Source organism: Pogona vitticeps, chromosome 3 (genome assembly GCF_051106095.1).
Source record: "Pogona vitticeps strain Pit_001003342236 chromosome 3, PviZW2.1, whole genome shotgun sequence".
Taxonomy (NCBI): Eukaryota; Metazoa; Chordata; class Lepidosauria; order Squamata; family Agamidae; genus Pogona; species Pogona vitticeps.
Genome location: NC_135785.1, coordinates 57,970,466 through 57,985,053, shown reverse-complemented (window position 1 = coordinate 57,985,053; position 14,588 = coordinate 57,970,466). Strand labels below are relative to the sequence as shown.

The window sequence follows — 14,588 nt, the reverse complement described above, 5'->3', positions numbered from 1 at the left end:
GTGAACCTTGTAATTGCTAATACTAAAGGGCAAACATAAAACAAAATAAAGTAAAATAAAATAGTTTTTCAATGAGGGATAAATGGCTTTCAGTTTCTAAAAATCACTCTTCATATTTTTTTCTTTTCCTATTGTCGTCTTCTCCCCCCCTTCCCCGCCCCGCTTTTCATTCCCTTGGACATTCACCTCCCAAGTCTGCTTCTTACATCCATTTTCTGGTTTCTGTATCACTCTTCCACTCAGTAAGATCCCCAAGAAACAGCAAAAACCAGCTTAGCAATACTGCAGCCTTTTTCATGCAACAAGGGCCTTTTATTACAGTGGGGTCTTGACTTAAGAACGGCTTGAGTTAAGAACATTTTGACTTAAGAACCGCTCTCACAGGAAAATATTGACTTGACTTACATACTTAGATTTGAGTTAAGAACTGAAAAAAAAACCCACGTGGGAGGCAGGGAAAGTGCAAAATTTGAACTTTCAGTTAACTGTTGGCCAGTGAAAAGGGTGCCTGTCTGCTTCCTCACTCCTCCCAGTGTTTAGAGAGTGGATTGGGAGACAGTCTTCAGACTGCCTGGTACTGCCTGGACTGTATTTTCCCTGCCTTCCCTGAACCTTTCTTGACCTAAGAAAAAAAGAAACAAAATATCCCCCTCTAGTGGTCGAAGGCGGAATAGCAGCTTCCCATTAGTTTCTATGGACGGAAAAGAGCAGATACGGATCAAATGGTTTTCAATGCATTCCTATGGGAAATGCAGATTTGACCTGAGAACTTTTTGACTTGAGAACCGCCTTCCAATACGGATTAAGTTCTCAAGTCAAGACCCCACTGTATCTGTTGCTCGATTCAGCTGTTCCTGTTCAGTTCTTCCTGTTGGTGTCTTGACATCAGTCTCTTTACTGTATCCTCCTTTTCCCAGCTTTCATTAATCTGAAAGTATTGCTGATGAAATGTTTATGCAAAAAAACAAGCATATGTTAAGCATTTTCATTTTAAGATTAGCGTTTATATTAACAAGTATCTGAACTTAGCTACAATTTATCATTAAGCTGCAGTTTTTTCTTTGTTATACTGCTTTACAGTAGTGGTTAGAGTGACCGACTAGGGTTCTGGGTTCAAATCCCCCTCTCAGCAGTCAAAACTCACTGGGTGGGGTTGACACTGGTAAAGCTGCCTAAACTTCTCATTTATCTTGGAAAACCTATGAGGGCCACAATAAGTCAGTTCCAAATTCATGGCATGAAACACACACACACAGATATTCTTCCATTATTATCATTGTAAGAGAAAGCTACATCAGATATTTATAAGTAAATAGAATTAAAAGTGAATCCTACAAACTGATTAATGCAGTGTTTACAAACCTGATATAAAATAAACACCACTGAGTTTCTAATTCCATAGGCCAACACCCACTTTTAAAATTTCAATATTAGTTAAAATAGTCATTAAAGCATTTCTTCTTTACTCTGGTCTCAAGGAAATATTTGGCCCCAGGACAATATATATAGTGGTGCCTCGCAAAAGCGATCGCTAAACGATGTTTCCTATGGATGTTTTTTCGCTTTGCGATGATCGGTTCCCTGCTTCGCTAACCGATTACAGCAAAATGATGATTTTTGCACTGCTGGTCGGCGGTTTCAAAATGGCAACCGGGTAAAAAAATTGGCTGCCCGCTGTTTTCTGGGACGGATTCCTCACTGCACGGGCAGTGAAAATGGCCACGCTATGGAGGATCTTCGCTGGACGGTGAGTTTCAAGCCCATGGGAACTCATTAATCAGGTTTTAATGAGTTTCTATGGGCTTTTGAAAATCGCTTTGCGATGTTTTCGTTCTACAACGATTTTGCTGGAATGAATTAACATCATAATGCTAGGCACCATTGTAATTGTATTCCTGTTCATCTACTTCACTTTTGCTTTTCTTCTCAACTACTGTTATACTAGAAAATCACAGCGCATACAGCCTTCTGGCTTGTTTGACTTGCAGCCACAAATAGCTGCAAAGTTTTGATGTCTGTATTGTTGCTTATCACCTTTTACTTCCATTAATATTCTACCTACTGCATACAAGATGAAATAGAGTCACACTTCCTTTGTCTGGCAAGTGGTTGACATCTGTATCTATAGCAACCTTGCATTTAAACCAATGGGAGTGTCAGTAAAAGGTGACTTGGTGTTGGTAGCCACGAGGTTACCCAGACTCCATCTACCAATGCCAGCTGTGAATGCCAGCTGGTTGAGGGGGGATCTGTAAGTGCATATTTGTCATATTGCTACTTCTCCCACCATGGTTAGGTCAGGATTTAAGAGAGAGCTGACATTCATGACCAACTTACAGGATGCCTCACTATCTTCTCTGCCATGGCTTACCTTGCATCACTGAAGCCTGCAATAGCCTTTTAGATCTCAATAGCTAAGGCATTCATATCTACACAGGTGAAAACACACATTAGAGATGAAACAGAGACATTCTTAAGTAGCTTGACTTCTATACAGAATTGAGCTGTCTTCCTGAATTTTGCTGAGATGAACATATTGTGTCCAATGGCAGATTCTAGTCAAAACTGTGGCCAGCTCACTGGGGGTGTGTGCGCAGGGGGCATGCTTTTTTGCTGGTGTTGGAAGGAAGTGATGGCATGAGTTTGATGACTAAAATAGATGTGGGGGACTCATATCAGTGGGGGCACTGATCAACTGCATGCTGGCATGATGCCGCATAGAACATCCTGGTCCCACAGAGTTAAGAGCAGGACTTCTCCCCAGTGATCCTTTTTAGACACAGCCCTACTTCACTAAGTACAATTGGAGCATTTTCAGTGCAGCTGTTTTTCTAAGCTGGGTCAACACAGCCAGCCCAAGACGTATTACTGCCTGAAGCAAAAGACAAGCTATCACCCATCTGCTTCTGCTTCATGTGTTGTAAGTGACTGACAGTTAAACCTTGCTTCAGCAATAGGAATCGAAGCTATTCTTCTCTTGCATCTGAGGACAGACAGCTGACTCACACAATAAAGGACAGGAAACAGAGTTTAAAAGAGCTCTCATTGTGCAAGAAAGGGAATGACTGGGAGGGTTCACAATGAATAGCTGAGGGTGCCACAGTTGCCCCTAGTATCTGCTCCTTGAGGACACTGCCTCATTATTCCTAGTGATATGGCTGGCCCTATGGCTCTTAAATCCTACTTTCTAGAAGGCAATCAGAGACCAAACTGTCCTATATGTAGAGTTGGTAAATACTGTGAACATGGCAGACAGACTTTTTAAACACTGCATTATTATGAGATGGCAATATGGATGGCCAATGGATGGCTCATAGGGTGTTGCATAAAAGGCTACCTGATATGTAAGTGAAGAGAACTGGCACATAAGCAGTCCTAGCTGTTGCTTCATCAACTCCAGAGAAACTTAGGTGAAGCCTCTACTTTTGTGCAGGGTGTTTTCTTTTATTATTGTCACTGAAAGTAGGAATGCAACAAATACAGCACAACAAACAGGGCTATAGATACTATTATTCCCACCTCTCTGTTTTACAAAGTGACCCCTTTAACTGTAAACTGTTGCAGATGTATCTCTCCACACTTCATGCTTCCTGTCAGCCATCAGTCAGGTGATGTACTACCAAGATGCATGGGGCAAAAATACCACTCTACTGATGTATCACAATAATATATCACCAGAGCACTGGTGCTTTGATCATGCTTAATAACTGTGCTCCTGTCCTGGGAGAATGCCAAGAAAAAAACAGCAGAGAAAGGGAGACAGTTTATGCATAACTCTTCTATCATATCTTAATGTCACTGTTTTTGTACAGGTTGTTTTCTAGTTGGTGATCTCTAGCATGAGATTGGAAAGTATGTGACCAACAGGTTCTGTCAAATAGATCTATTAACATTGTAGGATGAAGATAGTTGTAACATTTTGAGCATGAGGAGAGCAGTTAACTTCATTTTATTCCTTTCTGATGTAACAACTGCCACCGTGACTGGAATTCTATTACAGTATAGGTTTTTGCTGGTTTAATGCCATTTGCATAACTTTTAGGGGTAAGTTGGCACATATTAAGAAATCAGCATAAGCATTTCATATCACAAATGAGTCATGGTATGTACCCTGACTTCTTAAGTTGTGGCAATTTGCTGCTGGAAGGTATATATATGGTGCTACACCAGTAGGCATCACTAATAGGAAACCAGCCAATAAGTTTAAACTCAGTAGTGAATGCTTCTGATTGCTTTGTGTTTGTGTTAGAGCAGAAGAGGTAGGGTAGGACAGCACAATCACAAGCCTCTTCATGGTTCATTTGGGTCAGGTGAAACCATGGTTTCCAAGTCACTTCAATATTATGAAAAGGAAGGGGGATATTAGACAAGCCAAAATGTGCCCAGGTAGTTAGTTGATCTGTGTAGCAGGCAGCAGTGTGTTGTCATGAAAAGTCAGTTTGGACATGGTCTTTCAGATAATATTTTAGTTCTTCATGTTTGCTGACATGCTCATCTCTAAAATACAGCACAGCACTCTTAACTAGACTTGTATTTTGCAGAGAACGTTGCACCCAATTGGGTTGAGGAAGCTAGGGAATGTGCAGCATTGGCGGCTGCTTCAAAATGACAACATGGAAGAAGTTAGGCATGCTTATGTTCTATTTAGATTGCAGAACTAGTTTTGCCAAGGATAGTACTGAGATCTTGCCAATGCAAGTGAAGGATGGCATGTAGGTCCAGTACATCTTAGTCAGCTCTTGAGTAAAAGAGTAAATTTTGCTTCTCAGTATGAAGCATTACTGTCTAAAGGAAGCCACCAAAATAATGTAATCTGGCAGCTCCGATGTACAAAAATACATTTATTTTCAACAATTTCAAAACCACTGCTTTTTTTACAGTAGAAATATTCAAATGGAACAATAAAACCAATAACAGTATATATGTACTTTTATGTATATATATGATTCATGCATTTGTCTTACTTCATTTAAAATAAGCATCACAGTTGTCTGCCTTATTTAATTCTTGGAATGAAAGAATACAAAAAACTCAATTTCCAACAGCACTGGGTTCTTGTTTCTTTCAGTTTGGGCGAACTGTACTCACCAAAGACAGTGGTTGCAGGGTGACACCTCAGAGCTCAGGCTCCGATCCTGATGACTACCCAGACAGTAGGAGATGTTGGGGATGTCTTCATAGGTGGCTTGTGGAACAAGAAAGAGGGAGCATGTCCTCCACTGCTATTTTGGGAGGAGACCACCAGCTGCTAGTGCATGGCACCAAAGAGGCCAGGTCAGCATCAGAATGCCAGACTTGAGCATACATGCATGCATGTCTTGGATCAACTGACTCTGGTCACTGCAGAAAGTTTTCTTTTTATTGTTAAAACATTTTATAGTCAAGGGAAAGGTGGTCAGCCAGACATCATGGGAATAGATGCCACTGGTGTAACCCCATCAGCATAAATCTTAGCAGCAAATTGCCATCAGTTAACGAGTAAAATCAAGCATTTGCTCTCACCCACTAACTGCACAACTCTGCAAAGGCCAGCAAAGGCCTATGCTGACTTAAACTGTGGTAATTCGCACCTGAGATTTATGCTGATGAGGTTATGTAAACATAATATTCCACCTAGATTCAAGTTAAAATGGTGGTGGTGGTGGTGATTTTGTCAATGTAGCCAGAAACATCTGATACAAATTAACTAATTACAGTTTGTCTTATCATTATAGTTCACTGACAAGAAAAACATCAGTTATTGATTTTATATATTGTCTACCAGAAGGAGAGGGGAAAAAAATGGGCAACTCCGTTTACAATGATTCATTCATGGTGACCACACCGTGATGATATATTTAATAGCAAAATCTTCAATATCTGATTTCATAAAGACCTCTCTAGGACAAATGGTGCTGCTATGGGCTTGTTTTCCTTCCACATATGACTCTTTGAATCACTGTTATTCCCTGAAATATATTCACAGGGTACCAGTAGAGGTGACACTAATTTCTTCTGAAGTAGAAGTTGGAGACTGAAAGCAGAAGAGGAGTGTAGGGTAGACTGAACATCCCCTCAGTTTTTTTTTCCATAGGAAACCACATTTTTGATCAATCTTCCTGGTAGTCACAGTACATTTGAAATCCTCCTGGCCACACTATAAGAATCCAGTGGCATACTTCATAATGCACACATCTGCCACCATTGTGGATAGCTTTCCCTTAAATCTAATAGGTTATGTATGACATAATATGGTATGGATCTTTACAGCATTGAGATTACTTCAAAGTAACAATAAAACATTGTATAATTTGGAAATACAGTGAAGCTGCTGTAAAATATGGAAAAAGTGGGTATTTCCCCAATATTTGGGGAAGATATAACATTATATTTTAAGCATTATAGTATAGGAACAACAACTGTCTCCGTTGTGGTGGCCAATATTTCAGGTTAAGAATTGAATTCTCCCTCTGAAGAACATTTTCCAGTGTAACTTGCCAATTGAACTGAATGTATCATGGACTCATTGTGATATTTCCCAGCATTTCTGATAAAATTATTACAAGATATAGTTAATTGTTTCCCCGTACAGTCTCTGAGAAAGTGCAAATAACCTAATTGTAATTCATTCTGAAGTGCTTGTACTGTAATTCAATACACAAAAATCACTGAAACACACTTCCTTTTTTTGGCAACTACCCCATCATGTTGACTGAATGCAACAAAAGAAGAATTAAATATGACAGGCAACTGATAACACATTCAGACTCTGCAAGTGACACAGATGTTCACTGCAGGTCTCAGTGAACTGTTTTGCTTCTTATGCAGAGGTGACAGTATGGTGCATGTGTGTGTGTGTGTATGGTTTATTCATTTTAAATTTATCTTTTACTAAACATTAAATAATTTCTCAAGAAATAAAAAGTTATTTACATGGTAATTATCTACAGTATGCCATCAGTATCCTCAGTATTAACATGCACCAGTGTGGGCCTCATTCATAAACTCGGTTAGGCTTGTTGGTGGCCATTTTCTATATCCCACCCACCCCGTTGAGAGCCCGGTTAAGATCAGAAGGCTTCATCCCCCATTTTAAATGATATACAAGATAATATATATACACTCAATGGAGTGAATCCACCAAGATGCTGGAATAAGCCTGGTTAGGAACAATCCAGTACCTGTCTGAGAAATAGGCCAAATGTTTCACTGAACAAGACAATAGAAAATGTGCCCAAAAAATTTAACTTCAGGATTTTATTCCTAATTTCTGTTAAACCTTGTATTATTCTATGACATAGTTTTCCAAATGTTTGATTTATGAATGGGGCCATAGAAAACAAAACAAAACAAAACAAAAAAAACAAAATGAAAAATTAAACCACTCACACCCTGAACTGCTCAATAATAATAATAATATAATAATAATAACAACATAGAATTTTCCCTTTGTAATAATAATAATAATAATTAAAAATAAAAAACTCAGAAATGTTGTTGCCAAAGTAGTTTCCTGGTATTAAACACTAGTGCAGTTGGGTATTTCCTTTGTGCTTTCACTGTTGGAGATCGTTGAGATACTTCCTAGGGAAAAAGGAAAAAGAAAGACTTAGAGGAGGTCATCAGACTTGTGAACCTGGTCTCATTCTGGACCTTGTTTTTGTAGTTCATAGTTCACTGAATAGTTTGCAGCATAGATTTTATGCTTTGCTATCGTGCAAGACAGGCAACCATAAAGATTTGGCAAGACACCCAGGCCCATTAGTGCCAACAGCATGGCCAAAAGTGAGGCTTGTTGGGACCAGTAACTCATCAGTAGTTGCAAGGCCACAGGTTTCCCAGTTCTCTTCCCCTAGTATAGACATAACATGGCTTCATTTGCTTACTAATTTCTGCCTCATCTTTTACGTACTAGTGAGTGTGATTCTGTACTAGTTCAGAAAGCGGAGAGATGAAATGTACAACAGTCAGAATTCTATTGGGATTTTATACTGGCATAAGTGAATCACAGAACTCCTGTAGCATGCAACCAATGTCTACAGTGATTTTTTTTTAAAAAGTGAGGCAATTTGTGTTTACTTTATACTTGTGGATGCACCTAACAGCATTTTGGCCAATGTGTGGTAATGGGATTACAGAACGAAAAAAGGTTGCAGAAAAGAAAGTGGTAAGCTGTGAGCACCAATACTACTTAGAACATAGGGAACTGCTTTGTAATGGGGTCAGATTATTGCTCCACCTAGCTGTGTATTATGGACACTGATTGGCAGTGGCTCTCTGGGGTTTCAAGATCCCTCTCCAGATCTAGCATACCTGTAGACACTACTGCTTGGGTCTCATGCCTTCTATATACAAAACAGGTGTTTTACCACTTAACTACCACCCTTCCCTGACAAAGTGTTTCCTCTTCCTTCTGGCATGGCAGTTCATGGGGACCAGCTCTAGCTCTTTCCATCAGCTATACTAGAGATTCCCAACCTCAGGTAAGCCAGGTGTTTTTGGACTGCAACTCGCAGAAACCCTGGCCAGCACAGTTGGTGGTTATGTCTTCTGGAAGTTGCAGTCTGAGAACACCTGGGTTACCCTAGTTGGGAACTATTGTGCTAAACAAAATTCTGTTGCCTTCTAAGGTGCTTTACCTTGATTCTTTGGGAAGTGACAATTAATTAATTAATTAATTAATTAATTTTATTTACATGCCACCATTCTCCCCATAGGGGACCCAAAGTGGCTCACAAAAATTAAAATTGTACAAAACTATGACCAGCTTGCCGTTAATTATCCTCTTCTCTTTTGTGGTTCATGTAGCTAGGTCAGGAACCCCCTCTTCACTGTTGTTTTATTGTTTTTATCATTATTGTTTATGACTGTATGCCCTTCTGTTAGCTGCCCAGGGTAGTAACCCAGCTATTTGTTGGGCAATTCAATTTATTGTCATTGAACATATATACACCGTATACACATACAATGAAATTCACAAAGAACACTCAGAGACCAGACCAAAAACGCACACATACCCTCGTAACAATCCCTAAATCCCAGAACCCTGCCTAAAGCTCATAGTATCCGCACAATATACAGCACAACAGACCAAGTAATAGCAATACACAGAGGCAAGATGGAAATGTAAATTAAAAATAAATAAATACATACATATATTAAAACATAATTAAATATTTATCAGATTAAAACCAAGATTAAAGCAATTTTAAAATCATTTAAAAAATAAAAATATTTAAATTCCATAAATAAAGTGTTCCCTAGACTTCCATTTATTGCTAAAAAAAATGCCTGAAAAGAAAGGTCTTTATCTAATGATGGAACAGCAAGAGAAAGGGGGCCAACCTGGCTTCCCACAGCGGTGCATTCCAAAGCCGGAGAGCAGCCATTAAGAAGCCCCTCTCCTGTGTTTCCATGAAATGATATTGGGAAGGTTGTGGAACTGAAAGAAGAGACACCCCAGAAGATCTTAAAAACCAAGAAGGCTCATACGGAGTGATACAGTCCTTCATATTGTCTGGACCCAAGCCATAAAGGGCTTTAGAGGTAATAACCAATACTTTGAATTGAGCCCAGAAACAGACTGGCAGCCAGTGAAGCTATTGTAACCCTACAACAATAACTTGGCCAATGATATCAAAAACCACCGAGAGGTCCAGCAGAACCAACAGGGATAAACTTCTCCTGTCCTGTTCCCAGCATAAGTCATCCACTAAGATGACCAAAGTTATTTGTTCAATAACCAGGCCTAAAGCCAGATGCATCTAGATAATCTGGTTTATCCAGGAACCTCTGGACTTGGGACAACAGAACACACTCCAAAACCTTGTCCAAAAAATGGAACACTGGAGATAACAATAGGAACAATAGGAAGTTGTTAAAATTGTCTTGAATCGCACTGTATTGGATAACACACAGTGTGATTCAAGACCATTTTAACAACTTCCTATTTTTATCTCCTTTCGGCATGTTGGTACCCTGCTTTGCTGCAAAGAGGCATTTATCACAGCCATTCCTCCTCTGGCTTCTTTTATAAACCATAAGAGGCAAGGGTTCTGGCACACATGTGGTGACTTTTACCTCTCCAAAGGTCCTGTTCACATCCCCAGACTGCACCAAGTGAAATGTATCCATTGTAACACGACCTGCATCGTCTACAGCATCTAAGTCAGAGCGGATCCAATTGACTTTGTCTGCAGAGCGCTGTGCAAAATGTTCATGGTGGCCCTTTGAGTGGTCATCATCCCATTTTCACTTTGGCTGATATTGTCCATCCCTTTACACTTTTCTGTTACTTTGTTGAAAAATTAGACCATCAGTGGAGTGATGAACCACTGAAATCTCCAGGAAATATAACACTCTTACGGAAAAATCCTGTTGTTTAAATTACACCAGAGAAAAGGTGATGATGTTACTGGCAGGGGGTGATTCTTGTAACTAAAAAGTCCTGTCTTACATCTCAGGGGTCTCATACCTTTCATGCAATGAGATTGACTTCATGTGACTCAAGCAATCTGTGAAACAAAAGTAGGAATTTTTAATTGCTGAAAATTTCCATCGGCTGGTGAAGTCATCATCATTCTGCAGATGTAACTTACACAACAGGATTTTAGCCAATGTTTGTCCACAAGATAATGTATCTCTCATAGCTTCCTACAACTGTAAAATCTACATAAAGTCAGCATCTGCATTCAGTGATGGGGAAGGAGAGAGAGAAGAGAATATTCCATAAGTTCATGAGATGTTAGATGCCTTGAATGAGAAGCAACTATGCTATTTACCTAGAACCCGTGTATCCAACTCTTTGTCCATGAGTTCTTCAGGGTCTGTGAATTCACCAAGTGTAATTTTGGGGGCATTTTCACTTTGGCTGACAGAACCAATCATTTCTTGTTCCTTGTCATGCTGGACTTGAGCATAGATGTTGATCCATGGAATTTTCCTATGTTAAAAAGAGGAAAGAAAGAAATAGCTAAGTAGATGTTTGGCCTCTCCAGGCTTCAAGGACAGTTGAAGGTCCCCTTCACAACTGCAAAAATTTACTGTATCATGTTATCATATCGGAAATACAAGACAAACAACACTTGGCAGAAGTGTAATTAACACTAATTTAAAATGTCTATGAAAATGTCTAGTCTAAAGTGAACAGATGTCCAATATATAGGATGATCAATCAGATCCTGCAGGTTTAAAAGTTAGACTTTTGTTCTGATAACAGATAATAGTACTAAGAAGACCCCTTCACTCTCCTACTGAAGCAAATAAGAATTTGAAAATCCAACTAAACCTCAAAGTAGTAAATAGTGAAAAATGAATATTGAGCAGGTTGATTATACCGACAGGTACAATCTGAACCTGGTATAAGGCATTTTCCTCCTATCATTGGTAATCTTTTTTAAAAAAAAATTAATGGAAAGATTATAAAAGCAATTCCTTCCCCACTTCCACACTGCTGATCCTTAGGAATGTCAGATGCTCCAAGCGTGGAATGTTCCAACTCTGCAAGCAGAATTGCCTAGCCCACCTTCATTTAACAGTTTAATCACATGACTGCTCAATATGCCCTTGGAACAAAGAGATCAAAACAATAAGTCATGCCATTCATAATTCTAGAACAACTCTAAGTAATGCATTCTGAGCTCTTTTATGAAAATTCTTTGAAGAAGAGACCCACATATACCCAGGACACCATATGCTATTTTAGGAATTGAAAATAGACCACCACATGATTTTGCTGATACTCCATGTCTGATGGAACATGGAGGATATTAACAGATGCCAATATCTTTTAATGATTAAAATCATGTGGGTTATCACAGCAGATTAAACAGTAGCAATAGCAAATTTTAAAAATGGGTAATTACGTCAATAGATAATAAAAAATAACATAGAGAAGTAGCAGCTTCTGTCAATATTTAATTAATTATGTTCCTATAAAATCTCTTTTTTTTTGCTTTGCTTCCATTGTTTTATTGTTCAGTTTTCCCCTGCATCTCTGATCTTCCTCCAAGAAACAGACATGGAGGACATCTCTCCCACATACAAGAGGCTCCATTCCCCCCTCCTTTTTTCTTTCTCACTGTAACTACAGGTGGTTTTTTTTTTCCTACCTAAAATGCTTCTAGAGTGATTTTTTATTACATAAAATGCTACTCTCTGTGAAAGGGAGTGCAGTGCTGGGACTTGGGCTATTGACTCCCATTTCCTGCTGCTGTTTTTTTCCTTTTTTTACTTCATACTCTGCTAACTATATAAGAATAACTGCAATTTCCCCAGAATTTACAGTGTCAATGTCACAAGATTTTCTGAGTAGGAATATGAAATTATCTACCATCACCCAGAGCTTCTCTGATATCTCTCAGTTTAACTTGCAGTCCTCACAGCAGCTTGGAAAGAAATTCTATCTTACAGTCCTGGTCTCATATAATGTTTTTAAGGGTAGTTCATCTTAAATGGGTGATGAAGAGACATAAACTTTCCAAAGAACATGATCCACTTTTGTTTGTTTTTAATGGTCCAGTCCAGCTGTCTTAATTTTCGGAGTCTCTTTACAGGGATGGGGCTGATTTGGGGCCGATCCAAGAAGCACCATTTAATACAACACTGTGCATCTAAACCAGGTCAGCAATAGCTTGGATAATATGCCATCACTAGAGATGGGGATATTCCAGCACTGCTGGAGTTAACGAGGGTCTGGCCTGACCATACACTCACACATCCGCTGGCAGTAGCAGCCCATCTCTTCCTTCCAATCATTCTGGAGCACTGCTCAGCTAGCCACTCGGCAGCTTTGCAGGGAGACTCATCCTCCCTCCCTCTGCCGGGAGTGGCTAGATGACTGGGAAGAGAACCGTGCTTGGAAGTGATTGGAAGGATGAGCGGGGTCAGCGGTGGTGGTGGACATATGAGTGGATAGCCTGGCCCCAGGGGCCCAGACCCTCATTAACTCCAGCTGTGTGGGGATATTCATATACAAATACCCCCATCTTTAGTCATCACTGCTTGGAAAGTTTGCCTAGGTTTCATTTTTGGTTCTCAATATCTATTCTGATTGCTGGGTTTTTGGAATGAGCTGCTTCCTTCTTTGCTATATTGAAACACAAACTAGGTGAAAGTAAAACAATGCCATTTCATAATGAGGCTCTCACATCCCAGCTTAGTTTTGGCTTTGATCAGTGCATCATCTATCAGGAGAGACAGGATGAACACAGTATCAAAACACTGCCTGCTGAAGATAGGTGTTCAGCGCTTGTTAGAAGGAATTGTGTGTGTTGAGCCATCCTTCCAGCAGATTTTATAAATATTTTTTTTTCCATTTCATACATATGAAAGAACTTTTGCCATTCATGGTGAACTTTGTGAATGGAATAAAACCTCAGTGTGCCAGTTTCTCCATATGGTGAAGCAGAAGAAAGCAGCTTCAAAAGAAGATGCAGTGACAGGTGTCTTCGTTCCTTGACCTTTTTGGAGCAGGATATGGCAGTACATATTTTTGGGAAATAAAACAGTACAGATAAAGTATTTCTTCCCTCTGTCTTCTGGGAACATTGCTTTCATATGTAGCCACAACATACAATAGAGATGCCTAAGTCTCTATTGACTTTCCCCTTCCCTATTCAACTTCAGCAGCATTACACCATATAGCTGAATTAGCAACATGCCACTGAATCACAGGAACAATGGAATGAAGCAAGTCTCTGAACAGTTATCAGATTTTTATTTAATTTCTCCCTAGTCCTACCATTAGGCAAAATGCAAGGGTGGGCCTGGGACAATGGCTGAAATCCAGTTGGCCCTGCTCTCACCTGTCCGTCACAGCTGGGCAGTGGAACATCAGCCAATGAGGGGACGGAGGGTGGTGCAGAAGGGGGAGGAGCTGAAATATAAAAGGTGTGTGTGAGGTGTGAGGAGAGGAGATGGATAGATTGAGAGATTGAGAGTTAGTGATTAGCATGTTAGTAGGCCTGTGAGCCAAAATAGTCAGTGAGGAAAAATCTGTGTGATTTAATGAATGAGAAACAGTGATTTACAACTTGATTACCTATCTGTGATTTACTCATTTTGTTTTATTATATCAATAAACAAGTTTTGTTTTGGAAGAAACACTTGTCCTTTTTAAATATTGATTATAATTGGTGGCAGCAGTTGAAGAGGAAAAGTAGTGAGCACTCCTGGAGGCCTGAGTTAGCAGAGGCTTCAGAGTGGCCCGCTACAGGTGCTACTCCACCTTCCAAATGGTGGTGATGACATAAACCAACAATACTAATATTTATTTTAATTTAATTTAAAACTCCTTATCCTGCCTCTTAAGGTTCTGAAGCTCTTTAGGGATCCTTTTTGACCCAGAAAAGCCTTTAGGAACTTCAAGATGGAGGAGTTTTTAATATCAGAAAATCATCACTGGTACCCCAGTGCTGAATAAGAATTGCCACTGGTGGTTCAGTGACACTTTTCCTGTATTAACACTCACCCACCCCAAATCCAGAGGAATCCAAAGGTTTCTCCAAGGCAAAAGGAATCCCTAGGAAGCTTCAGAACCTGAAGCAGGGGATAGGAAGTTTGAAATCAAAATAAAGTAAAATAAAGATTAGCATTGCCATTTACAACTC

General features: G+C 39.6%; 1 protein-coding gene across 1 annotated transcript in view; it reads right to left on the bottom strand.

Annotated features, from left to right (window-relative positions):
* Positions 1-4,821: 4,821 nt before the first annotated feature.
* Positions 4,822-14,588, bottom strand: part of SORCS3 (sortilin related VPS10 domain containing receptor 3) — a 603,874-nt gene continuing 594,107 nt past the window's right edge. The window contains exons 26-27 of the mRNA XM_072995578.2: positions 10,761-10,921; positions 4,822-7,563 (exon numbers count right to left, since the gene is read on the bottom strand). Of these exons, the coding sequence (XP_072851679.2) occupies positions 7,499-7,563; positions 10,761-10,921 (226 nt within the window). The 3' untranslated portion in view covers positions 4,822-7,498. The remainder of the gene's footprint in view (positions 7,564-10,760; positions 10,922-14,588) is intronic.